General features: G+C 49.9%; 1 protein-coding gene across 2 annotated transcripts; it reads right to left on the bottom strand.

Moving 5' to 3' along the window:
- On the bottom strand, positions 1-27,541 carry MUC13 (mucin 13, cell surface associated). 2 transcript variants are annotated; one of them, XM_008266761.4, is made up of 12 exons: positions 27,385-27,541; positions 20,216-21,226; positions 17,664-17,786; positions 15,717-15,823; positions 14,397-14,452; positions 11,234-11,400; positions 8,969-9,094; positions 8,533-8,656; positions 7,894-7,931; positions 6,213-6,297; positions 2,183-2,384; positions 1-1,126 (listed from the first exon to the last, which is right to left on the bottom strand). In XM_008266761.4, the coding sequence occupies exons 1-11, from the start codon at positions 27,434-27,436 to the stop codon at positions 2,183-2,185; spliced, it is 2,091 nt and encodes a 696-aa protein (XP_008264983.3). In that variant the 5' UTR covers positions 27,437-27,541; the 3' UTR covers positions 1-1,126. The 2 variants fall into 2 exon arrangements, with proteins under 2 accessions (XP_008264983.3, XP_008264982.3); XM_008266760.4 differs by having other exon boundaries at positions 1-1,131.
- Positions 27,542-27,914: the final 373 nt, after the last annotated feature.

The raw sequence follows: 27,914 nt of genomic DNA on the forward strand, positions 1-27,914 counted from the left end.
TATCAAAGACATTTTATTGCATTCATATCCAAGAACACATAACAATAGCAATGAATAAAAATATTTTGCACAGGGACCAGACATTAGGCGTAAACAAGGACACTAATAACATTTTATAAAGCCTGTGCTGGGCGTGGCTGCCCCCACTCTTGGGTGGGTGTGGTGGGGGAGTTACAATGAAGCCTCTGTCTCCAGGGGAGGCTGGGCCCCAGTGACGCCCCTCTGGAAGCAGCCTGCTGAGCTTGGACACCGGGACACCTCCCTTCTCCTTCCTCCCCACACCCGGCACTCACTCCCTCTCCCACCCTCGGCCAAAGGGAACATCAGCAACGTCAAAGGTGCCGAAGGAGCTCCTGGCTGGAGTTCCTGCTTGCACAGCTTCTCCCAGGCCCCGAGTCCTGAGGAGGGCATGAATCAGAAGAAAGGCCTGCCCGCTCCTGGGAGAAGGGTCAACGCAGGGGAGGAGGTGGACCCCGGCGGCTGCCCCCCTCCTCATCCTGCCCCTCCCATGGACCAGCACTTTAAGCCTATCTAGTACCAGATGCCTAATTAACATCAAAAAGTTCCTGGCCGTCCAGTCGGTGCTCCTGCAAAGGCTGTCTCTAGGGTGAGGCTAGGTTGCAAGCTCCTGGCAGTGTCAGGGTAGCCAAAATCCCTTGACCGGAGGGCTAGACGTAGGAGCCCTACCTTACCTTATCACAGTGAGCCATGGAAGAAGATGGCAATTCTTGTCCCCGCGGCACTCTGGGCCGCTCACCCGTGGGCTATCAATGTGGGTCAGGCACAGGCTCCTCCCAGGAGTGACCCACACCAAGGCCTGTCCTCTGGACGGGACATGGTTACCGCAGCCCAGTAGGAGGAAAGACCAAAGCACTGTCTCAGGAGTCCACACAGACTGGAGAAAAGCAGCGACCTCACAAGTGCTGAGAGTGTCCATGTGCCTTTAATTCTGCATATTCTTATTCAGGAAGCAAGCCATACTCCTAGCGCTCACAACTTCCATTCAGAGAGGCTGGCGGACGGGGTGGGAGAGAGATCCTGCAGGCCACGATTCACCAGGTCTCGCCTCTCCACCAAACAGCAGCTCAGGCACTGGGCCAGGTACATAGACGACTCCAAAGTTCTACTGTTCTAGACAGAGAGAGCGAGCGAGCGAGAAGACTGTTAGAAAAGAAATATTCCAACAGAAACCTATGAGAAAACTTAGATCCCTAAGTTACTAACATTACTTAGTTAACACAATGTGCTTTCTTCGGCTTTCCCCCTTACTCTCCCTTGCCTGGCCTCTCTGCTGTTTCTGACCTGGCCACTTTCTCCCCTGGCCTCTCCTTCAGCCACCTCTCACCGGCTCCCTCTTCTCAACACCGGCCTACATGATCCAGTAAGAACCTGCTGAGTGGAAGCTTTTTCCCCTGAAAGTCCTCGGAGTGAAATAAAGCGTTACCAGCCTCACTTGCTTTATCTCTTGAGAAACTGGCCGAGTTACCCTGCAGTCTGGCTGTGCCTTTACGCAGCCCCACTGGGAAGGAGGCCACAGAGACCTGGTCACATTCTGCATCCTTCCTTGGGCCTGGCCCCTTAAACAGCCTGGGAATGGTCATCACAGTCACTGGGGTCTTATTCCTAGAGGACTGCAATTTAAGGAACCTTAAGGGCACATAAAGCAAGCTGATCTTTCTGCAGACAGGGAGCAGAAGGCCAGGGAGAGGAAGTGATGCGTCTAAAGTCACCCTGGGGGCCGGCACCATGGAACCGCGGGTTAAAGCCCTGACCTTCAGCGCAGGCATCCCATATGGGTACCGGTTTAAGTCCCAGCTGCTCCACTTCTGACCCAGCGTCCTGCTGATGTGCCTGGGAAAGCAGCAGAGGATGACCCAAGTGCTTGAGCCCCTGCACCCACGTGGGAGGCCCAGAAGAAGTTCCTGGTTCCTGGCTTTGGCCTGGCCCTGTCCCAGCCATTGTGGCCATTTGGGGAGCAAACCTGCGGATGGAAGACCTCTCTCACCCTCCTCCTTCATCTTTCTCTTTTGTTTAAAAAGCAAAGACGCCTATGCAGCCTGGAGAAGCTACAGGAGCTGAGGTCCCCAGCCCACCCTGAAGAGCTAACTGGAGGCCCACGGTAGTTCGAGCAGGGTAACCTCTCGGGTCTGCACAGGGCTTCTGGGACAGGCCCATGGCTCACCTAGTAGTCGGGGAAGGGTAGGCCCCTCTGGTTTGCGTAGGGGTTTTGTGGCTGAACGCTGCGGGGGGGCCCTGTCCTGGCTTTGGGGAACAGACTCCCATCAGCACCCATGTTGATGAACCCCGTCTGCTGCAGCTTCAGGCTCTGAAAGTCGTTGTCAATCAGATTCTGCTCTTCTATGTTCTTCCTTTTGTTCTTGGATCTGTAACCAGGAACAGGAATTAGGATCTGACAGCGACACCCATTTTCCCCGATACAAATGTTCATGTTCTTTTTAAAAATGTTTTCAAATGTAAGCCATTTCAAATTTACAGGTAAGTTAACAAAAAACATTACACACAGAGCTCCCACGAACCCATCACACAGAGTCCAAACCAGTTAAGCAGAAGTTGCAGATTGATGCGCCATTACCCATAATACGTCATGATGCCACGCAGGGTAGTTGCCCTGAATTTCAGGACAGTCTCCTCATAAGCTCTGTGCGACCACAGGACCAGGATATGAATGCTGACCCAGCGTTACCATCCATCCCACAGCCTCGCTGAACTTTTGCTAGTAATGTTAGTATTGCATTCTTTTTATTCATTTTTTGATGTTCTTTTAAAAAATTGATTTTCATTTTATTTGAAAGGCAGAGATTGAGATCACCCATCGACTCACTTACTTCCTAAATGCTTGCAACTGCTGGGGCAAGGCCAGGCTGAAGCCAAGAGCCAGGAAGTCTGCCTGGGTCTCCCATGAAGCCGGCAGGGATCAAGTATTTGAGCCCTCACCTGCTGCCTCTCAGGGTGTGCACTAGTAGGAAGCCGGAGAGGGAGTGGAGCTGGGACTTGCACTGGGTGTCCCATGCCATCTTAACCACTACCCAAACGCCTGCCCCAATGTTGTATTCTCAGGTGTGCTTTTGAATTTTTTTTATGAGAGACAACAGAAGTCAGGGAGAAAGATGATTGATGATGCAGTTTTTCACTCGTGCCAAGTCAATGTCTACAGAAGCACCCCCGTGTGTAAAATGAGTCCAGGGCACAAAGGCCTTGGAAGAAGAAACAGGGTTCCCGGGCTTTGCTGTGCCCCCGCCAGGGTCCCGAGCCTATTCATAGCCAAGGGGGAAGTGCTACAGACAAGAGAGGGAGGGACGCGTCTCCCCAGGGAGGTCTGCTGCTGATGTTGCCTGGCCCCAGACAAGGTCCTGGGTGGTGGCTGTGGGGGTGGGGCCAGCCCCAGGGTGCCAGTTACTGTGCCTGAGTCACACTGGGGCTGTCACTCATGCTGTGACCCTGATGGCCAGTACAGCCCATGACAGCACTCTTGCCCAAGGTCATTGAGGAGAGACTTCCTTACCCTTTGACCTGGGCGAGAAAATTAAAATTCCTCATTTATTCCCAGAGTCCCAAACTGGGCTGGGCTAAGGGCAGACCTGGCTCAAGATCCCACAGCAACGCCTGAGGCCCCTGAAGTCCCGGGACCACGAGCCAGTCCCCCCGAGAGCAGAGGGCACAGCCCTGCTCCACGGCCAGGCACGTTCCGGCTCTCCGTCCCAGAACGTGGGAAATCAGGGGCCAAGGGTGCTCACACACCCATTTCTTGCCTTTGCTTCCTCACAATTAAGTCTGGGGACAAAGTTAGGATGAAAATGCAGTAAAAGGAAAAAAAGAAGACTAAGCAAAATAGTTTAGGAGCTGAAAATCTGTTTATCTTCTCACATTATAGAGAGAAAATACCCATTTTGCCAAAAGATAAGGCATGAGCTAAATGTTAGAAAGAGCAGCTTGTTGGGGCTGGCATTTGGGCACAGCAGAGTAAGCTACCACCTCAACCGCCTGCAATGCCGGCATCTCACATGGGCACTGGTTTGAGTCCTAGCTGCTCCACTTCTGATCCAGCTTCCCACTAATGTGCCTGGGAAAGCAGCAAAAGATGGTCCAGGCGCTTGGGCCTTGCACCAACATGGGAGATCTGGATGGAATTCCAGGCTCCTGGCTTTGGCATGGCTAGTCCCAGACATTGTGGTCATTTTGGGAGTGAACTAGCAGTTGGATGATCTTTTTCTCTCTGTGTCTGCGGAAAGGAAGGAAGAAAGGGAGGGTGGGAGAAAAAGAAAAGAAAAGGGGCCAGCGCTGTGGCATAGCAGGTTAAAGCCTTGGCCTGCAGTGCCAGCATCCCATATGGGCTCCGGTTTGAGTCCTGACTGCTCCACTTCTGATACAGCTCCCTGCTAATACTCCTTGGAAAGCAGCAGAGGATGGCCCAAGTCCTTGGGCCCCTGCACTCACGAGGGAGACCCAGAGAAGTTCCTGGCTCCTGGCTTTGGAGTGGCTCAGCTCTGACCATTGTGGCCATTTGGGGAGTGAACCAGTGGATGGAAGACCTCTCTTACTGTTTCTCACTATTTCTATCTCTCTCTGTAACTCTTTCAAATAAATAAGATAAATCTTTAAAAATAGAAAGAAAGAAAACACTTTCAAAAAGAAAGAAAACAAAAGGAAAAGCAGCTTGTTTTTATCGAAGTGGAACCCCATTGGCACCTGTAGAATGGAAAAGAGATGCCAGCATTCCTGTCCCTGGTAATGGGAAGCACTCTGACACATCTAATATCTGATGAAAAAATAAAAGTCTTCCTCCCTTAAGAGAGGAGAACTTAAAGCACCCAGCCAAGAAATAGCCATGTTTTAGGGGTGGTATTGTGGCATAGTAGGTAAAACCACCGCCTGCAACTCTGGCTTCCCATATGCGTACTGGTTCTAATCCCAGATGCTCCACTTCCGATGCAGCTCCCTGCTCCTGGCTGGGAAAGCAGTGGAAGATGGTACAAGTGCTTGGGCCCCTGCCACCCGTGTAGGAGACCCAGATGAAGCTCCTGGCTTCAGCCTGCCTCAGCCCTGGCCGTTAAGGCCATCTGGGAAGTAAACCAGTGGATGGAAGATCTCTCTCTTCCCCTCTATCTGTAATTCTTTCAAATAAATAAATAAATCTTAAAAAAATTTTTTTTTAATCTAGAGGTTGGTTTTAGACCTCTTGTAGCAGCAGCGCAGGCAGACAAGTAGCTGGAGGAGATTATGTTTGACGGAGCCAGTGGAGTTCAACACTGCCAACCAGGCGTTTGCACCAGAAGCCAGCAGCAGTCACACAGCAGAGCTCAGCAAAGGTGAATGTCGGCACAAGCGTTTAAGACAAGGACACACACGTTATGTCTATACTATCATTCAAAGAGCCAGAAAATAATCTGGGACGATATGCTCCTGAAAACTGAATTAAAAGGTGTTAGTTTTGGTGGAAAAATGTTTGAAATCCATGCAAACCTGGGGTCTTCACAAAGTTTGTGGGAAATCCGTATTGTGGCATAATCAGACACGGGATTTCAAACTATTTTTGCACCAAAATACTTTTTTTTTTTAATTTGACAGGTAGAGTTATAGACAGTGAGAGAGAGAGACAGAGAGAGGTCTTCCGTCCGCTGGTTCACTCCCCAAATGGCTGCAACAGCTGGAGCTGCACCGATCCAAAGCCAGGAGTCAGGAGCTTCTTCCTGGTCTCCCATGTGGGTGCAGGGGCCCAAGCATTTGGGACATCCTCCGCTGCCCTCCTGGGCCACAGCAGATAGCTGGACTGGAAGAGGAGCAACTGAGACTAGAACCCGCACCCATATGGGATGCTGGCGCCACAGGGAGAGGATTAACCAAGTGAGCCACAGTGCCAGTCCCAAATACGTTTATGTTTTAACTCTATTTTTCCATGAGTTTTTTGAAGCACCCTCATATATGCCAAAAGTGTTAGTTGCTTCAACATGGTAAGTTTTGTAGGTGATTTCACATTCTTTATCATTCCACATCTCTCCATTTTGTCCACCACTGTGTCCAGCTCATATAATCACAAGACAAGGAATGCAAGAAAAAACATCAATGTAACGTTACTAAAGGGGCCTCCTCTATGTCCCCAGTCCTGTCCAGGAGTGGCTGGGTGCATCTGGAAACTAAAGCATCTTGCTGGCCGTGCTGTGCCCCAGGAAGGGGCCCCTTTTCCCACTGCGTACCTTGTGCAGCAGATCACCGCGACCACCAGGCTGAGGATGAGGACAGCGGCGATGGTGCCCACGATAGTGAGAACCAGCTGAAACGCTAGGAGAGAAAAGAGTCAGAATGGCTCTAGTGCACAGGTGCGTGCGTCCCCAGTGACTCCTGGCTCTCAGGATGATCAGCTCTGGCCGCTGCTCCCTCTGGGGCCAGGCGAGGTACCAGGGTCTACTACTAACTGAGTCTCTAGATGTCAGTGAGAAGTGGCAGCCTCAGATAAAAGACGCCGACCAGGGGGCGGGGTGGGGCTACGCAGCAGGGTCTGTCTTGGCTATGTGAGGACTGGGATCTCCGCCAAGGACCTCAGCTGCCTTGACTGCCTTCCACGTCTTACCTTCCTGATAAACTAGAGGAGCCAGGCTGCCGCTCACTTTGTCTCTAAGGATGTGGAGACCCACTCTGCCCCGCCCAGCACTGCTGACACTGACATGTAGCTCTGAGGTGCCCGTCAGTGTGACCCACACACGGAATTCCAAACACCCGGGAGGAAGAACAAAGTGACCTAGCTCAGTAACAATTCTTCTATCGAATTTTACCTGTGGAAATGACATTTTGGATGCATTGGGTTAAATAAAATGTTATTAAAGTCAAGGTTCCTATTTCTTTTTACTTTTAGAATTTGCTTTTCTAAAATGTACCATGGACCACACAGCTCACACTAGTCTTCCATTGCACAACACTGCTGTGGATGAGAACGCCACAAATGCCTCCTCCAACCTGGGTGCAGGAGACCACAGTCCATTAGGTCCGGGAAGCACTTGCGAGGTCATCTGGTCCCGACCTCTCGTTTTACAGGTGTGGAAACTCAGCAGCTCCATCCTCGCAACAAGTCACAGCGGAAACCACGAGCGTCTCTCCTTACTGTCTGGGTGGCCAGAGGCTGACTGTATTGCTTCCTTTTAGTTTACTATATAGATTTTTTAAATATAGAATTATCTACAATTTAAAGTTAATATTATCCCAGTCTGGTGTGGATGGGATATGGGATGGGACAAAGAACCTAAATTTGCAACAACACATCCTAAACCAGGAAACGGCTCTTAGATTTTAGTATGAGGGAAATTTCAAAAAGTTCATAAAAAATGGAATTAGAATATATGCTTATTTTGGTGCAAAAAACTTTGAAATTCATGCTCATGTAGGGTCTTCAAAATTCATGGAATATGTGTATTATGGATAAGCTATGTATAAATTTAGAAATTTTTTTCACCAAAATAAGCTTATTTTTTCATTCAATTTTTCCAGGAAACTTTTGAAGTACTCTTGTATTTAAATGTCCGGTTTCTACATCTGCTCTCCCATAATCATCTAACTTCTGGAATGAACTGGGCTTTTATACTTTCTAGTAGCAGGGAATGCATATTTCAGCCAATGTAGAAAATCAATGTTAGGGCACCTGGCCCATTCCTTGGGCTGAGTTTCGTTGTGTTTGATGCCAGAGCTGCTGCTGCTATGGGCATGAGATGGCCTGACCCAGAAGACAAATCGCAAGTACATGTTCTGTCTTTATGATGGAAGACAGAGACTTTGGGTGAGGGTAGGGGGTAGGGGTGGAAACTAGACAGGATTTTCAGTGTGGCCACTGTTTAACATTCTCCCATGTTTCACAACTTGTTTATAAAACAAGACTTTGATACTCACGGTCCTTGCAGCCCACTCCACTGTAGCCAAATGCACACCTAAAACACAGCGAGCAGGAGGTCGTGTCACAGAGCCCCTGCACGGGGCAGGTCGAGTTCCCGCCCCACCTCCCTTCTGTCTCCATCCCCCTTCCTTCCTGCCCTCCCTGGCTCCTGCTCCTGTTTCCTGTGCTCCTTACACTCCCGTTGTCCCAGGAGAGCAGCTTCCAGTGGCTCTGGAAGGCTGGGAAGGTTTACGGTCCCAACAGCTCTCGTTGGCCACTGCCCGAACACTGCAGCCTCCGAGCTCCTGGAAGATCTGGCAGCTCAGGGCGAAGATGAACCCAAGAGATGTGGAGCCGAGCGGGACCCTTCTCAGCGGGTGACGCCACACAGCTCTGCCACTTGTTTGCCACCCTGTTCCCTCAATGGAACATGGGAGCTAATAGGCACCCCATAGTGTCATTGCATGATAGGTGTTACCTAATAGTGTTCCTGGGACCTGGAGATTGCTCAGACTGTCAAAGGTGGTGCGGATGAGGAGGGAGAGGAGGAGCTACCCCTTCTGACCCATGCCAGCCGACCAACCTCCTCACTCTAAACCTGTCTATGTGTGGCAAGCTCCAGCCGGGGCGAGACAAACACGGAGTGGCATCCTTACTTTTCACAGCTCCCTCTGCCATCATCCTTGTAGCCCGGCAGACAGGTGCAGCTGGGGCTCTGGTCCTCCTGGGTCATTAAGCATTGCTTATTGTTCTCAGCATTGCAGTCGTCGGGACACTTCGCTTTAAAACAGAGTGATTGCTCAGTCATTTTCAGAAACAACCTCTCCAACCCCAAAGGGACACATGACAGAAGGCCATTTTTGTCACATTGCTATCCCTAAGAGAAATGTGGCGCTCACTGGCTCCACAAATGACACCTGCATTGAAGTTGTCTACCCAGCCCCGGTCAGGGTCCGATCCCCCCATTGTACGGGTTAAGCCAAGATCTACAGCACTCAAGTTCGTGGAAACTGGAGCAGGAGAGTTTGCATCTTACTTAGGCAGAAGGTGTGGGAGTTCTAACGAACATTCAGCAGCAGGTGGAACACTTACCAAGACAAAAACCCACGAGAGGGTTGGGTCTGCCCAGTCCATCTTTACATACACATGACAAGCCATCACTGCAATCATCTTGATCATTTTGCTTTACACAGCCATAATAGTCACAGAGATCTTGCCCTAAGTGAGGCACAAAGAGTTCAAGAACGCATTCAGCAAGACAATGTGCATGAGGTAATTTGTGAAAGCAACTGCTCCATTGTTATTCTACTGCCTTTCAATATGTGTTTTAACAAAAGAGAATGGGGAAAGGGGGCACTGTGGTATAGTGGGCTAAGTCTCTGCCTTGGCACTGGCATCCCATATGGGCGCCAGTTCTAGTCCTGGCTGCTCCTCTTCCAATCCAGCTCTCTGCTACGGCCTAGGAAAGCAGTAGAAGATGGCCCAATTGCTTGGGCCCCTGCACCTGTGTGGGAGACCTGGAAGAAGCTCCTGGCTTCAGCTTGGCGCAGCAATGGCCATTGCAGCCATTTGGGGAGTGAACCAGCAAATAGAAGATCTTTCTCTCCGTCTCTCCCTCTCTTTGTCTGTAACTCTACCTCTCAAATAAACAAAACCTTTTTTTTAAAAAAAGAGAAAATCTGGGATTATGAAATCAAGTTCTCCAATCCTCTCTTCAATGACTATTTCTTTATTCAGCTGATTCAGTGCAATTAGATTCAAGTTCAAGATCCCTCTTGGGTTAAAGCCCTGGCCTGCAGTGTTGGCATCCCATATGGGTGCCAGTTCGAGTTCCGGCTGTTCTACTTCCGATCCAGTTCTCTGCCATGGCCTGGGAAAGCAGCAGAAGATGGCCCAAGTCCTTGGGCCCCTGCACCCACGTGGGAAACCTGGGAGAAGCTCCTGGCTCCTGGCTTCAGATCAGCTCAGCTCTGGCCGCCATTGCGGTCATTTGGGGAATGAAACAGTGGGTGGAAGACCTCTTTCTCTCTCTCTCTCTCTGGGTCTACCTCTCTCTTTAACTCTGTCTTTCAAATAAATAAAATGAATCTTTAAAAAAGAAAAGAAAAAAAAAAGATCCCTCTTGTACCTGTCTCTGTGCTATATTACAAGTGACTTAGAAACTGTATCACTTTTAGGTATTCTCTTTGTAGAGTTATAGCAACCAGATCACAATTCAGCACAAGATTTGTGGTCCAGACTCAAAAAACAATGAAAATTCAGTGCCCCACGTAGCTAAAGATAGGTGGGTGTCGGGCACAGTAGATTAAGCCACCACCGGCAACACCAGCATCCCATAGGGTTGCTGGTTCAAGTCCAGGTGCTCCATTTCTGATCCAGCTCCCTGCTAATGGCCTGAGAAAGCAGTGGAAGCGCCCTCATAAACTGTGGCTCAACAGAGACCTCCGGATTTGGCAACCAGGATGGAATACCAGCTGTGCTACACCTCCACCCGAACAGGCTGGTCACCTCTGGGGTGAGTGGCATCTGATGCTGGTGGTGGAGGGTTGACGGAGGTCATGGCATCAATGTATTCACGAGTCTCTGGGTCCATGGTCTTTGGTGGGGCCTAGCCACCCCGTGCTACGTCACACAAGTCGCCGCAGCTTCCAGGACACTTGTAAATACAACCTAAGCAGAGACTTGAGAAGCCCTTGTGCACTGGACCACACCCTCTTGCTGCCCCTGAAACTCTTTAGGCTGGTCTGCTGCAGGGGGAGACTCGGTGGGGCAGAGACCACCCATCCAGCTGTGCTGTCCCCAGGGACCCAGCAGATGCGGGCAGCACTTAAGCCAGTCCAGCAGGAGTCAGGCAAGCCTGGCCTAGGCTGCTAGAATTTACCAGCTAAGCCCAGTCCAAACTTACAGAATTATGAGGTGGAAATAAATAAGCTGTAGAGGTTTTAGGCCACTAGGTTTCCGGATGCTTTGCAAGACTGCAAACACCAATTGTTGCAGCTACAGGCAGGCTTGTGCATCAGGCTGCAGAGCAGGCAGCACAGCTGAAGCCTTCTATAATCACTTGCAAAGCTGTGACTTGGTGCAAAGCCCTCCTTTCCTCGTCTTTGTGCAGAAATGATTGGTTTGATCATCTACATTTTCCAAGAGAGGAACAAACTGATCAGTTTGATGATTTGGAAGGTGGCTGGAAAGGAGGAGAAGGCAGGTGGGGAAGGAAAGAGAAGAACAAATTCTCTAAAAGGAAAGCTGAAGACAGCTGCCCACTCAATTCTGCAGTTATTGCTCCCTTCCATATAATTGGGAGGTTTTTTAAAAGCAGGTAGTTTAGGTAACCCTTGAGTAAAATTTAATACTTACCACTATATGTCGCAATGATATCTGAGTTGGCAATTGCGGCTTCAATTGCATTGGACACAGTACTTGCATTTGCGCTTGAATTTTGAGAGAAAATGTTTATTACTTTCACATGGACAGCGTCGTTACCAGCACGCACCTCAGATCTTGCTGACAGAGAAGGGGATGTGCTAAAAATAAAAATGAATGTGTCACTTGATGAGCTGAACTGAAGGGTCAACAGATACACATTCCAGCAGTCACTCAGCAGATCTCCCAGCTCTAGTCCTGCCCCCGACCCTCTGCCCCATCTCCACAGCTGAGGTCCAAATATGGAGGCCAGGGCTGCAGGAAGGTCTCTGGGGACTGAGTTAGCAGATGGAAGATCTCTCTTCTCTCTCTTCCTGTCACTCTGCCTTACAAATAAATGCATCTTTTAAGAAGTATAGAAGGGACCGGCGCTGTGGCTCAGTGGGTTAAAGCCCTGGCCTGAAGTGCCGGCATCCCATATGGGCACTGGTTCTAGTCCCGGCTGCTCCTCTTCCCATCCAGCTCTCTGCTATGGCCTGGGAAAGCAGTAGAAGATGGTCCAAGTGCTTGGGCCCCTGCACCTGTGAGGGAGACCCAGAAGAAGCTCCTGGCTTCGGATCGGCTCAGCTCTGGCCATTACGGCCATCTAGGGAGTGAACCAGTAGATGGAAGACCTCTTTCTCTGTCTCTACCTCTCTCTCTGTAACTCTGCCTTTCAAATAAATAAATAAATCTTAAAAAAAAAAAAAAGAGGTACAGAAGCTTGAAAATATAGCTGGCTATTAAAGAAATGCTTATAGCCATGTTGGGTCCTCAGAGCAATCAAGAAAATCCAAAACAAGAACCAAACTCCATTCCTAGGAACAATCACCTCAAAAGGGAGTCTGAAAAGTGAAATGGGATTTTAGAATTTTCATTTAAAATTCTCTATCATAATTAATTCATGCTAGGGTTTGGGGAGTGGCAATGGAATGGATAAGGCAGTGAGAAAAGGGTACACAATACATATTTTTCTATATTGGTTAAAAAAATATCCAGAATTCTATAGGACAATTTGGCACTGGGGCTACCAAATAAAATGCCATCCATAATGCATTCCTTCACTCAAAGAAACCACCAGCTTGCACTCTACTTTGGGAAGCAAGGAAAGGATGGTGCCACAGTGTACTCGCGTGTAAATGACCTCAACGCTAGAGTCGGCGTCAGAGAGACCCAAGCCAGACACTGATCATCTCTACTATCTTTTTGTGGCCCACGACCAGTCACGGTTTCTCCAAGCCTGACTTTCCTCTTCTGCCCAATTAGAGGTTCGGGAGAGAGAAATTCCGAGGACCCTTCTAATTCCAGCACTTGTGCAGCAGGGAGAGAGTTGGGGACTAGGAGGAGGGAGAGAAGCTCGGCGGGAACCTCGGAAGCGTCCTGCTAGGTGGGAGCCGAGCCCATCTGCCCTGCAGCGGCCCCGCCCCGGAGCTAGGGAGGCATTTCCCCTTCCTGCCCCGGGCACACAGGGACCGGTTTGCTGCAAACACCCTTGGCTCCCTTCTAGGAGGAACTCTTTAAGAATAAAAGGAGACCACGGTTTTGGGGACCCCCACAGCCAGCTCTCCATCACTCTGCAGGTCCCAGAATCTGGAAAGGAACAGACTGGCGTTGAAGTCCACAACGTCCTGGGGAATTTCACAAACAGGATCTCATTGGCTCCTTCATGGGTTCCGAGGAAGTTGGCCAGATCACCCCACTACTCAGACGGAGCACCAAGTGTCCAGAGAGGTTAGCGCTCCTCTTTGGCCACACAGCAAAGAGGTGCCAAGGCCAGGACTGAAGCACGGCTTTGCCTGGCTTCTCCGCAACCTGCTGTTCTATTCCCGTCCAGTATCCCCTGTGCACCGACTGGCTGCTGTCCATGAAACCAAACCTAAAACCTTGAAATCACTCACAGTCCTCCAGCCACTGTCTGCTGCATCCCTCCAGCTCTGGAGCCTCTGAGCTTGGGGCCAGGCTGCTGCTTGCCGCCTACCCCTCACCATGCAGGTACCTCCTGGCTGCCAATCAGACTTGCCCCTCATTCAAGACGAAGTTGGGAACTCACCACCTCTAGGACATCATCTATGACATTTTATACAGCTACAAACACACATGCACACACACACACACACACACACAGAGCTATACCTGGGTATCCATGAGAGATTGGTTCTAGAACCCCCATGGCCAACAAAATCTCAACATCTTTATAAAGTGTCACAGTATTTGCATATAGCCTACTCAGTCCTCCTGGATTGCTTACAATATCAGATGCAGCGTGAAGGCTATGGGAACAGTCGTTACACTGTATCGTTAGCAGATAATGACAAGGGGAAAAGTCTGCACGCATGTGTTCAGTACAGACATAGTTGCTTTTAAAAAATTTTTTTTGATGCATGGTTGTTAAGTCCATGGCTGCAGAACCCATGGATGTGGAAGGCTGACTATGCAGGCATGTAGCTAATCTTACTCCACAAAGGACTTAATGTGCCATGGCAAAACTCACAACATAAATATTGCCTTAGGCTACACCTCTGCCCATCTAGTACGTTCTTTCCTCAGGCGGAGAACCTGCATGTTAACCTGCTTCAGAGAGGGCTGAGGAGGAGGAGCCTCTGTGTCCCTAAGTAGCACCCATGCTTGTCACTGCATGGAGAATAGCTCAATTAGTGGTGTTTTGACTGCACCAGGAGCTCTCCTGGCCTGCGGCAGCCAGGTGCGGGTGTTCTTTTTCCCTCACTCCCTGCCCTGAGGCAAGGAATGGCTATGAGCCCTTCTTTTTCCTTTTGCCCCACGATATATATATTCTAGGAGTTGGCGGCAGTGTGGTTCGCAGCCAAGGAATCAGCCAAAACCCCGACCCAGACGCCACGCTGGACCACACGCACGAGCTGCTGAGTAGCCAACCACAGCCCGCAGCCGGCCATCCCCAGGCCACACCCTGCCCAGCCAGGCTGAAGTGCTTGTGCCAGCAGAGGCAGGCCCAGGCGCACAGTCCCCTCTCAAAGCTCAGAACGGCCACCTCTTCCGGACTTGGGAATGCTACAGCAGGGCTTGGTGTTCCTCAGGCGACCCAGAAGTTAGACAAACATGCCAGGCCTCCAAAGCACCCCGCCAGCCCGAGTCAACTCACCTTACTTTCAGAATTACAGTCTGTCCATAATCAGCATTGGTGAACACATCTTGAAACTGTGGAGGAGAAAAGATTTCGTAACACGTTGAAAAAAACTTTTTAAAGGTGATTTTCTAGGTTTCAGCATGAATTTCTAACCTCATTTATTAAATACACACGATATATTACAACAAATTATTCGTTCTTCACATGCATTCTAATGCTTTTCAGTACTCTCTGCCGGGACATATTAGGAGTTGGATGGTAGAAGTCAGAGTTGTCCAGGAAAAGGAAGGAAGCTTAAAACGCTCAGCCCACCCATGATCATGTTCTTAAAAATAAGGTGATACAGCTTCTTAAGTTTGGCCTCAAACAGATAAATCTTTAAAAGAAAAATCCTTAAACTTTCTTGTCCATTTTAAACCATGTTAATAGCATTATATAGGGGCCAGCATCCTATATGGGTGCCAGTTCGAGTTCTGGCTGCTCCACTTCAGATCCAGCTCCCGGCTAACGCACCTGAGGAAGCAGCAGAAAGATGGCCCAACCAATGGGCTCCTGCACCCTTGTCAGAAGCTCCTGGCTCTTGGCTCTGGTCTGGCCCAGCTGTGATCATGGTGGCTATTTGAGGAGTGAACCAGCAAATGAAAGACCTCTCTCTCTTTCCTTTTCTCCCTGTATCTCTAATAATCTTAAAAAATAATAATAATAACAGCCGGTGCCGCAGCTCACTTGGCTAATCCTCTGCCTGAGGTACCAGCACATCGGGTTCTAGTCTCAGTTGGGGCGCCGGATTCTGTCCCAGCTGCTCCTCTTCCAGTCCAGCTCTCTGCTGTGGCCTGGGAACGCAGTGGAGGATGGCCCAAGTCCTTGGGCCCTGCACCCGCATGGGAGACCAGGAAGAAGCACCTGGTTCCTGGCTTCTGATTGGCACAGTGCACTGGCCTTAGCGGCCATTTGGGGGGTGAACCAACGGAAGGAAGACCTTTCTCTCTGTCTCTCTCTCTCTCTCTCACTGTCTAAATCTGCCTGTCAAAAATAAATAAATATAAATAACATGTAACAATGGGCACAGGGAGAGGCAAAGAATGACAGGGCCCTCTGCCATGCCAGGAGCTCTGCCTCCAGGTGCAAGCCCACAGGAATGTACAGGGTACCAGGGAAGGAGGCTGGGCATTTGGGAAGACCCGGGTCCAGGGGGCTCAAGGTAGCTATTGTCTACCACACTGTAGGGCTGCATTTCACTATGTGAACACCTGGTACTTCCCAGCCAGGGTGCACCACACTGCAGCTCAGTGGGACAAGATGTCGATTCCAAAAGGAAGGAAGGGGAATACTTACAAACTCGGTAACAGTGGCGTGTAAGTTTTGATACGCTGCAGAGTTCTTATCTTCAAAGTCAGGTGTGTTTGCGACATTTACCGTGACCTCTCCAGGGAATGTTTTTCCTGAAAAGTCAAGCAGAATCTTTTTGTACAATTTCATGTAAAGAGGATCATTTCCATTTTGTTCTAAAAGAGATCATTGTTTTAAAGTTCTCAACATTGTACGATTATAAAAGACTAGAAATACAACAAATCATTACCCATAATCCACCCAACCTTTTTGACATTGGTTTATTTCTCTGTCTTTGCTCTCTGTTCATAGCTTACACTGTTAAAACTCTGCTTATATCACGTATCTTTTTATTCACTATTACATGATAAGCATTTTGCCAAATCATTGCCTACTCTTTATAACCATCATTTTTGAAGGTTGCACAATATTAAATGAAGTAAACATCCCTTTGTTGACAGAATCATTTTTTGTTGTTGGACTTACTACTTCCAATGACTTAAAAGGTAGAGAATTCTAGTTCTGTACTTGGGATCATCTACTTAGGGTGGATCCTCAAAAAAGAGAGTATTAGTGCTGGGAATATGAACTTTTCATTAAGCCCTAACCCCTGTGGGCAATGGAACGCATCCATTTCCTGTACAATTAGTCTGCTCCAGCACAGCATTCATCAGGGGAAAAGTGTGGATTTCAGAATCACAGAGGCCCCGGACCTGCACAGCAGCCACATGATCTGATGGGAAAAGCTTCATGCTGCAAGGGATAACTTCATTGCGACAAAACAGCACAGTTGCTGTGTGCTTAGTAAACATTTATAAAATTTGAAATAAAACAAAATTAGAAAATGATACTTTATCTTATGATTTTATCTTTTTTTTTTTGACAGGCAGAGTTAGTGAGAGAGAAAGAGAAAGGTTTTCCTTTTCCATTGGTTCACCCCACAAATGGCCACTACGGCTGGTGCCTGCGCCCATCAGAAGCCAGGAACCAGGTGCTTCTTCCTGGTCTCCCATGCGGGTGCAGGGCCCAAGGACTTGGGCCATCCTCCACTGCGTTCCCAGGCCACAGCAGAGAGCTGGACTGGAAGAGGAGCAGCTGGGACAGAACCGGCGCCCCAACCGGGACTAGAACCCAGAGTGCCAGCGCTGCAGGTGGAGAATTAGCCTAGTGAGCTGCGGTACTGGCACGATTTTAACTTTGTAATAGCCCTTTGAATAAGAAATAATGCCAGGGCTGGCACTGTGGCATAGCTGGAAAGTTGCTGCCTACAGTGCCAGCATTCCATATTGGTGCCAGTTCAAGTCCCAGCTGCTTGTCTTCCAACCTAGCTCTCTGCTAGTGCACCTGGGACAGCAGAAGATGGTGCAAATACTTGGGCCCCTGCACCTGCGTGGGAGACCCTGGAGAAGCTCCTGGCTCCTGGCTTTGGATCAGCCCAGTTTCAGCTATTGTGGCTATCTGGGGAGTGAACCAGCAGATGGAAGACCTTTCTCTCTGTCTCTCCCTCTCTCTGTCTATAACTCTACCTCTCAAATAAATAAGTAACTCTTTAAAAAATAAAAAAAAGAAAGTGTATCTTTAAAAAAAAAAAGAAAGCGGGGTGTGTTATTAATGTGGGCACATCCCCTGAGGGAGAAGTGCACCCAGGGCGGAAGACCAGGCCCCCAGCACATCACCCTTGGTCGCAGCGTCTCCTGTCTCCTGACTCCTCTGTGTGGTTCTCAGGTGCACGCAGCCTCTCTACACCCTCAGGACTCGCTCACAAACTGGCCCCCCTCCTCGCGCCTGAGGCTTCAGCGGGACAAAGGCAGAGACTTTTCAACACCTCATTGCACTATGCTGCCCCAACTTCCCTCCTAATAATCTGCAGTTTCTTTTTGCCATCATTTTCGGTTTCTCCTCCCCTTTAGATGTGAGAGACAGCTCTGTCATGGTTCATCCCGTGTCACTCACCTTTCATGCATGTTAGTGAGTGATAGTAATATCCTTCAGGACACAGGCAAAAATGCCTATCATACAAGGCCACACATGAAGAACTACCATCACAGGGATTGTCTCTGCAAGGATTTCTAGGACCTTAGGTGGGGCAAAAAGAGATTATAAATTTGCAGAAATGACAACACCTGGAAGCATATTTTTCAATGGGGCCCCTCCAACCCCCCAGGTTGTGTTACTCCACAGTGTGCCCTAAGAACTAGAAACCAACACACACTTTCATATGTCTTAGGGAGTTTGTTGCAGAAATTCTAGAGCTGAGTCTCTTTCAACAGTAGAGGTCAGAGCTGGGTGGACGAGAACCCGCTCAGGGGAAAAAAAATGTGGAGGCCTCTGATTCCATGGAGTCAGGAATCTTCCAACCCCCAAGGACCCTCCATAACCTTGATGCCTGGTCTTCTAACACCACTGGAGAGAAGGTCTTATTTTTTCTTATAAGAAGTTCTGAATAATGTTCCTAGACAGAAGGGCAGCTAAGAAGCACCTCAAAGAAAGGAGATGTCACTTTCTGGTTGCCATGCACAGAATACTCATTCCTGAAGAAAGGGGAAAGCTGAGCAAAAAGCAGAATGTGGATTAGCCCCACAAGGGCAGAGAGGAGGTCATGGGGGTCACTGTAGCCTCTGGCTTTCTGAGTGATCGAGTTGAACAGGGAAATAAAACTGCAATGGCTGCCACATCACCGGCTGAGACTCCTGGGGCGCACAGAGTTCAGCATCTTCCCTCTCCAAGAGCTGACGGGACTGGGGGAGGGAAGTTCAGGGCTGGAGCCTGCTGAGTCATTTGCTTCAGCTCCGTCAAATGAAGTGGTTTTGAGTCTTGATTCCAGAGTTGCTTAAGTGGGTGATCACCTTAAGAGTTATCTTAAGAGTCTTACAAACCTAGATGTAGACCCCGATGATCTGGAAAATTCTAGAGAAGAAATTGAGTGCAGCTTCCCTCTGGAAGACACCAAAGAACTCTTGGTGAGCTTTCCCTTGAGCAATGAAGAACAGGCTCACAGCTCACTGCAGCCGGGAACTGGTTAACAGGATATCACAGCTGGAAGGGATTTGCTGATCTGCCCCATGCCCCACAGCTGGTGGTAGGGCCAGACCTCGGGAAGGCGGCCTTATTCTGAGAGTGTCTGGGAGGCAGCCGTGACCTGGAAACGCTCCCTTTCCTGGTGCTAGTGGAGCTGATTGTGTAGCTGCATCCGTCTGACCGAGGCTTCAGAGCGGTCCCTTCAGATATGAAAGAAGATTTGACACAGGCTTTGGGCTATTTGCTTAACCGTGTATTTCTAAGATCTGTCCAAGAACACTGGGGCAGAGCTCAGAGGTGTGTGTGAGAGACACCAGCTCCATCTCACTGCCCTCACCTCCTCGTCTGAGCAGGACCTGTGTTATCTACATTCCCAAGCTCTTAGGTTTGAGGATTCTTCTAGACCAGGGATTGGCAAACTGTGGCTCATGCATATCTAACCAAACTTCTGTTTCTGTAAATAAAGTTTTATTGGAACACAGCCAGGTTCATTCATTTGTATGTTGACGATGGCTGCTATTAAAAAATGACAGTAGATCACTGGCAACAGACTCTAAGTAGCCCGTAAGACCTGAGATAGTATTCAGTCTCCACTGATAAAGTTTGCGGGGCTCTGTTTTAGAACAGACTTAGGGAAAAGACACAACTGGTTTGTGTTTCAATAACTCAACTCGAGATTAATTGTTTTTAGATAATATTCCCAAAAGATGTGTCCTTTGGACAATGGCCCTTGTCCTGCCTAGGACCGGCTTGAGCACTGCTATTGTTTGGTTTTGTTCCTTCAGGCCTGAATTCCATGAGTTGGTTCATGTTCCAAACTGTGATCAGCCATCGTCTTAACTTTAGGGTAGACCAGGGAGCTGGGCCAGTCGAGTGGAGAGTCAGTGCTCAGTTAGACCTGTTCTCAGAGACACTGACCTATTTCTAGAAGTCCGCTAGTTAGAGGGAAGAGAGAAAAGGTGGCGCTCACAAAATGAACACTGGGGAATAGTTTGGGGTGGGATGGGTGGGAAGGAAAGGAGAGCAGAACTGAAGTAATGGTTCAAGGTCATTGCCACCACTGCTAGCCTTTGTGACTCAGAGTGTAAGTCCATACACATCCATGAACTCCTCTCCTATTGCACCGGAACACCCCCACCTGCTGGCCTGCACTTGGTGAGCAACCTGAGGAACCGCCTCTCACCTGTGGTTCCGCTGTTTGGGCTGCTGGCAGTCACTGACGTCACAGGGCCCAGCAGAGGTAGGGAACTTTCTTTTCTGCCGAGGGCCATTTGAATTTAAAAGTGGGCCATTCAAAATTATCAACTTAAAAATCAGAGGGGTCCAGACTTACTGAATTTGGAATCCCACCCGAGCCTGCCTTGGCAAGACCGCACCAAATGATTGCCTGGGCTGCATGTTCGCCACCCGGGTACAGTCCCCTGAGGAATGTGCTTTGCTGATGTGAGTACTGGGAGGTGGGGAAACAGTTGTGGTTGATACATTACCAGCAGTTGTGCTGCTAACAGTTGTAGCCTTTGTGGAGTTGTCGGGGTTCATGGGGCTGCTGGGGCCTGGGACCGGAGGAGTGGGGTTGGTGGTGTTGCTGGGGTTGGTGGAGTTGTCGGGGTTCGTGGAGCTGCTGGGGCCTGGGACCGGAGGAGTGGGGTTGGTGGTGTTGTCGGGGTTGGTGGAGTTGTCGGGGTTCGTGGAACTGCTGGGGCCTGGGACCGGAGGAGTGGGGTTGGTGGTGTTGTCGGGGTTGGTGGAGTTGTCGGGGTTCGTGGAGCTGCTGGGGCCTGGGACCGGAGGAGTGGGGTTGGTGGTGTTGTCGGGGTTGGTGGAGTTGTCGGGGTTCGTGGAGCTGCTGGGGCCTGGGACCGGAGGAGTGGGGTTGGTGGTGTTGTCGGGGTTGGTGGAGTTGTCGGGGTTCGTGGAACTGCTGGGGCCTGGGACCGGAGGAGTGGGGTTGGTGGTGTTGCTGGGGTTGGTGGAGTTGTCGGGGTTCGTGGAGCTGCTGGGGCCTGGGACCGGAGGAGTGGGGTTGCTGGTGTTGTCGGGGTTGGTGGAGTTGTCAGGGTTCGTGGAGCTGCTGGGGCCTGGGACCGGAGGAGTGGGGTTGGTGGTGTTGTCGGGGTTGGTGGAGTTGTCGGGGTTCGTGGAGCTGCTGGGGCCTGGGACCGGAGGAGTGGGGTTGGTGGTGTTGTCAGGGTTGGTGGAGTTGTCGGGGTTCGTGGAGCTGCTGGGGCCTGGGACCGGAGGAGTGGGGTTGGTGGTGTTGTCGGGGTTGGTGGAGTTGTCGGGGTTCGTGGGGTTGCTGGGGCCTGGGACCAGAGGAGTGGGGTTTGTGGTGTTGTCGGGGTTCGTGGTGTTGTTGGGCTCCGTGGAGTTGCCAGGATCTCTGGTGTTGCCGGGGCCCGGGCCGGAAGGAGAGGAGTCCATGATGACACCCATGGAGTTTCGGGAACCAGCTATACTTGTTGGGTTGCTAGCTGCAGCCATGCTGTTTTGGTTGATGGCTGGAAAAACAAAGATACCAAGTTTCAGAAGGCAATACCTTGAATAAATAGTGTCAGTTACTATTACTTAACACCAACTAGTAATCAACTGAGTCAAATGAATGTATATGACTTTTTAAAAAGATTTATTTATTTATTTATTTGAAAGGCAGAGAGTCAGAGACTGGGGCGGGGTCCATCTATTGATGCGCTCCCTAAATGGCCACAACAGCTGGGGCTGCGCCATGCTGAAGCCAGGAGCCTGGAACTCCAACCTTGTCTCCCACCTGGGTGGAAGGGGCTCAAGCACTTGGACCACCTTCCCCTGCTTTCCCAAGTGCCTTAGCAAGGAGCTGGATCAGAAGTGGAGCGGCTGGGACTCAAATCAGTGGCGCCACAATGCTGGCCCTTATGACTATCTTAAAAATGAAAACACATGACTACTGCAAAACATACACAGAAAAACCTGCAACAAATAAAACTAAAAATTAAACAGATAAAACTGAAGGGTGTTTATTGAGAAACATGAGAAATAGAGTTAATGCTTATTAAGATAAGTACCAAGACTGAGACGAGTGCCTCCAGTTGCAGAGCTGCAGGTCTAGACTTCCTGTTCCTTAGAGGAGACAACGGGGCGACGCCACAAAGCGAGACTGGTGCCCGTGCTGCAGTTAAGATGCTGCTTGGGGCGCCCACATCCCCAGTCAGAGCGCATGGGTTCTCCCACGCCAGCTTCCTGCCCACGCACTCCCTGTGAGGAAGCAGGTCGGGGTCCAAATACTGGGGTCACTCCCACCCACGTGGGAGACCAGATTGAGTCTGGGCCTCTGACTTCTGACTTGTGGCCCAGTCCTGGCTGTTGGGGGCACTTGGGGAATGAACCAGCAAACTGGAAACCTCTGCCTCTCTGCCCTTCAAATAGTAAAAGTAAATAAATAAAATTAAATGCCACAAGGTGGTGCTATTACCACCAGAAAGCAGATTCCTTTGGTCTCTACACCGTAAGACATCGGCCTCGATTTTCCATTAAATGTCAGTTGTTTCTGTTGCTGGATTGAGGGAGGAGAAGATTAGGGGTAATAGTTTAAGGAATGATGAACTAAAAATACTTCACTAAGGGCTTATTAAACTTTTTCCAAAACTGTTTTTCTAGTAGCTTCCACCCATTAACAATTCTCAACATGCGGGCTTTTAAAAGAAGATAAATTATTGTCGTCCTAAGTCTGACGGTGTCATCCAAGCTGCATTTTCACAACTCCTAGGACACACAGAGCAGAAAAATCTTAACTGATCCAGTGACCCACTGTCTAGAATCCTTAATTGTCTCTGAGAGTTCTGACACTGACAAATGGTTAAAAACCAAATATTAAAATATTGTAGACAGGAAGCAATTCATAAACACAGGGTACCGTGGACTGCTGAAGAAGCTGGCTGGTCTCCCTAGAGGCCTGGGTCCCTTACGGGCGGAGTGGGGTTGCCTAGCATTCAGAGGTGTGGAAGAGACACACAGGGCTCTGCTGGGCTGCAAAACAGTCCCCCAGCTGCAAGCATTGACTACTGCAACCGCTCTTCTGCTGTGGTTCTCCTTGGCCAAAGCGCTTACCCTGTAGCCCACAGCACCTGTGCAAGAGACATGAGCACCCACAGTTGAAGGGGGAGTCCGCCAATACTCAGATTGAAGGATCTGTCCAGAAGCAAAGTCAAGACTGTGCAATGCCAGTGTTTTAACTGCAGCTCGGGTAGGGAGCTGTGGAGGAGGCCAGAGGAGCTAACTCAGAAAGCACAGGGTTGTGGGTTCAGAATGAGGCCGTGGAAGCAGGAGTCACCTCCACGGTGTCTTCTATCATGGGGGCCACACTCAGGGCAGCCAGAGGCTGACCCAAGCCATAGAAAATCCTGGACAGAAGAAGGCCTGGCAGGACATGAGTGCAAATGTCCTTGACCCACCCAACTTTGAGTTTCCTGCTTCATCTCTGCTGTTGCCACATAACCCACAGAATCCTGTAGATACAAACACAGCTAACTGGGACTTCTGAACAGTTTTAATGTAGGCCGCTGGGATCGATCTTGGACCTGATGGCTTGTCTACCTTGCTTTCTGGATTTCTTTTTTTTTTAAGATTTTATTTTATTTATTGGAAAGTCAGAGTTACACAAAGAGACAAGGAGAGGCAGAGAGAGAGAGAGGTCTTCCATCTGCTGGTTCACTCCCCAAATGGCTGCAATGGTCAAGGATGAGCCAGGATGGAGACAGGAGCCAGGAGTTTCTTCCAGGTCTCCCACATGGGTGCAGGGGCCCAGGGACTTGGGCCATCTTCCACTGCTTTCCCAGGCCATAGCAAAGAGCTGGATAGGAAGTAAAGCAGCTAGGACTCAAACTGGCGCCCATATGGGATGCCAGCGCTGTGTGCAGCAGCTTTACCTGCTAAGCCACAGCACTGGGCCCTGGATTTCTGTTTGCTAGGGAGATTGCATTCAAGAATGCTTACTTTGGGGGGCTGTCATTGTGGCGTAACAGGTTAAGCGCCATACAGGAGCCAGTTCCAGTCTCGGCTACTGTACTTTGAATCTAGCTCCCCGTTAACGTGCCTGGCAGATTTGGCCTGCCCCAGTCCCAGCTGCTGCAGCCAGGAAGTAAACCAGCAGATGGAAGATCTTTCTCTTTCTCTCTCTCTCTCTCTCTAAGTCTGCCTTTGAAATAAATAAATACCTTTATTTATTTATTTTTAAAATTTATTTGACAGAGTTAGACAGTGAGAGAGAGAGACAGAGATAAAGGTCTTCCTTCTGTTGGTTTACCTCCCAAATGGCCGCTACGCCACTCCGAAGCCAGGAGCCAGGTACTTCTTCCTGGTCTCTGACGTGGGTGCAGGAGCCTAAGCACTTGGGCCACCCTCCACTGCCTTCCCGGGCCACAGCAGAGAGCTGGACTGGGAGAGGAGCAACCGGGGTTAGAACCCAGTGCCCATATGGGATGCCGGCGCCGCAGGAAGGATTCACCAAGTGAGCCACAGCGCCGGCCCCAATAAATATTTTTAAAAAGTGATTACTTTGGGCTAGTGTTGTGGTGCAGCAGGTTAAGCTGCTGCCTGCAATGCTGGTATCCTGACTGCTCCACTTCTGATCCAGCTCCCTGCTAATGCATGTGGGAAGGCAGTGGAAGATGGTTCAAGTGCTTGGGCCCCTGCACCCTTGTGGGAGACTGGGATTGGATGGAATTTCAGGCTCCTGGCTTTGGCTTGGCCCAGCCCTGGCTGTTGCAGCTATTTGGGGGTGAACCAGATATCCCTCCTTCTCTTTCTCTCTCTCCCCATTTCTTTTTTTTTTTTTTTTCTTTCTTTTTGGCAGGCAGAGTTAGAGAGAGAGAGAGAGAGAGAGACAAAGGTCTTCCTTTTCCCGTTGGTTCACCCCTCAATGGCCACTGCGGCCGGCGCACTGCACTGATCCGAAGCTAGGAGCCAGGTGCTTCTCCTGGTCTCCCATGCGGGTGCAGGGCCCAAGCACTTGGGCCATCCTCCACTGCGTTCCCAGGCCACAGCAGAGAGCTGGCCTGGAAGAGGAGCAACCGGGACAGAATCCGGCGCCCCGACCGGGACTAAAACCCAGTGTGCCGGTGCCGCAAGGCGGAGGATTAGCCTAGTGAGCCATGGTGCCGGCTCTCCCCCCTTTCAAGTAAATAAATTAACAGTTTTTTAAAAATTTAAAAAGAATGCTTACTTCATTTGAATAAATGGGACGCATCCCAAGCTGACAGTGATTCATTGCTGTGAATGGTACAATTTGGTTTTATTTTCCTTAAGATTTTTTTTCTTTATTTGAGAGAGAGTTATAGACAGAGAGGTTGACAGAGAAAGGTCTTCTATCTACTCTTCATTCCCCAAATGGACGCAATGGCCGAAATTGTGCTAATCTGAAGTTGGGAGCCGGGAGCTTCTTCCAGGTCTCCCACGTGGGTACAGAGGCCCAAGGACTTCTGCTGCTTTCTCAGGCCACAATAGAGAGCTGGATCGGAAGTGGAGCAGCCAGGACAGGCACCCGTATGGGATGCTGGCCCCACAGGTGGAGGCTAGCCTACTATGCCACAGTGCGGGCCCCAGTTTTTTTTTAAAAACTAAAATATAGATGTGTGAGCATGCATGTGTGTGTGTGTCCCTGTCTGTGTTATCTGAGGGTTGTACCGATTTCAGGGAAGACAATTTATAGCAGATTTTCAGGGCTTACATCATGTAGTGAAAAGGCCCAGAGGAATTATAATTTAGTCTGTTCAATTTATAGTCCACAGAAATATATTAAGGCATCAGAATAGTGAAAACAGCTCTAAGGCCTTTGTTTCCACAAGCCTTGGGCTTCTAAACAACACAGGGGTGTGGGGGACATCCAGGAGGGGCACCCATGGCGGGTAGGAACCATGGGCTCAAGTGGGAAGAAAAGGCCGTGGTCTGCCTGCTTTCTGGACACCGGGCCTGGCCAGAGAGCATCGGGAGCTGCTCTGATCAAAGCTAGCTGAGGGCCACAGAGGAACGCCTGTGTTCAGGTCTACACTCTTCAATATCATGAGATGGTTCGCAGAGGAAGCCATCGGCTGCTGCAGGATACAGTGGCCCTCACCTCAGAGAAAGGAAGAACAACCTGGAGGTTTTGCTTGTGAAAGCGACTTTGAACACCACCTGCACATTTTCCATTTTTTCCCAGCAAACACCTATGAGGAATGATATACAGCCCGGTGCTATGCAAGCCAGGAGGGGGAGTGCACGTACACATGTACCAAACACACTCCTGCCCTGGTTCTAAGACCCTGAAATGGAACTCGGTTTTGAAACAGTCCTTCCTTACACACACTTGAACAACTCCTAAAATTCCACAGGAAAAGAGCCGCCCCCCCCCCCAAAAAAAAAGAACAAAACCAAAAAGGAGACCTCGCTAGCCACCAACCTGCGGGAGCAGTCCCTCTGGGAGGGGCTGCTAGGACGGGGGCGGGGGGGGTGCTCCCACTTATTTCTCACACATCTGTACTGTTTGCATCTGTTACAAAGGGTCTGCATTCCTTGTAAAACTTTTTTAAACAAAGGAGAACAAAAGAAAACGGAAGTGTAAAAATTGGACACAAGTGCAGACAAAGAACAAGGCGTTGAGGGAAAGCCATTTTTGAACTCCAGCTACGAGGTGCCAGGCCAGAGCCCACTTGGTCTCATTTACTCCTCGATCACTCATCAGCTGCACTATTGGCACAAAGGGGGAAACTGAGGCTCAGAGTCCCCCCTCGGCCACGGCCTGATGACACAGTACTTGAGCCAAGGCATGAGCTCGGCCGCCTGCTCCCCACTGAGTAGCTTGCCTCCCCCCTGGGTTTCCTGGGACAGGAGACAGCCTCCTCGCTTCCCTAAGGTACCCAGAGGCTCTGTGAGTCCCGATTTCCAGGTCTCCGTCCACCTCCCTGTCCTCTTCCAGTCAAATCTTCGCTTCCCAGCAACCCTTCTTGTCTTGGATCTCACAGAACTCTTTCTCAGCAGTGGCTCCTGAAAGCCACACCAACCTCACCAATGCTGACTTGCAGCTGAAGGTCTGGCCATGACCCCTGCTCCCAGGGTTGACAGGGGAGAGCTGGCGAGCCCCACCCCCACTGTAAGGGCAGTCTTCTCTGACCCTCCCTCTAGTAGGAACTAAAAGCCATTTTTCAAAAACTCAAGTCCCCACCTCCCCCACTCTGGTTCTATAAATGGCTTCTCTTTCTCTGTACATCTGTCTTATCAAACACTTCATTCCTTTCTGTAGACAACTTCCACTTTGCAGCTCAAAGGCCTTCACTTATACAGATGACCTTACCCCAGGCACTCCCGAGACAGCACAGGGCTGAGGAGCTTCACGACCAATCCTCAATTCAAGTGCCTGACCTAAAGGAGAGCTTTGTCCCGAGGCCAGTTCTCTGGTTTTCACAAGGAGAGGTCCAGAACTCTATGGTCCCTATTCGATCTTAGGAACCTCCCAAGGCAAACCTTGGAAACCTTGGGTTTGCTGAACCCCCACGTCTTGGTCCACAGACCTCTTTATCTCCCCCGTCCCAGACAAAAATGCATGCATCCTCATGCTAAGTTGGAGGATATACCTGATTTGTCCACGTCAGGCCATGTCTCAAAGACAACAAACACAAGCAGAACAATGAAAGTTAAAAGTGCTGCTTACCCACGCTTGCAAAAAGGAGAGCGAGAAGAGGAAGAAGAATAGAGGCTTTCATCTCTGTCGCTCTTGCTGGGAAATCCAAGGAGGAAATGACTTCCTTCCCTCACTGCATTTGGCTTTAACTCTCCTTCAGGTTCAAAGTCCAGCCATTCATGACGTCAAAATTGCCAAAGGCAATTAGTAGTTAGGATTGGGCCCTACACTGGGACTTTCCCCAGCTGTTCATCTGGAAGTTGGCCTAATGGATTATTTTTCTGGCTCAAAGTCCAGAATAACTCCAGATATCCCAAGTATCCTCATGAGGTTGTTTGTGGGTGAGCTTGGCTAATCTCTTTATTTCCCGGATGTCCCCAGGCTACTACCTTCCCTGTAAATGCTCAGTGACATCGTCTGTGCTCCGCGTACCCACAGTGGAGCCACGGAAACCCAGCCACCTGCAGCTGATCTGAGCACCCCTGGGAGTCCTCACCTGTGTCCTTAGACTGTTTGCTGCTTGGCTGCGTCTCCTTGTGCTGGGACCACCTGGGGACTCT

Source organism: Oryctolagus cuniculus, chromosome 4 (genome assembly GCF_964237555.1).
Source record: "Oryctolagus cuniculus chromosome 4, mOryCun1.1, whole genome shotgun sequence".
Lineage (NCBI taxonomy): Eukaryota > Metazoa > Chordata > Mammalia > Lagomorpha > Leporidae > Oryctolagus > Oryctolagus cuniculus.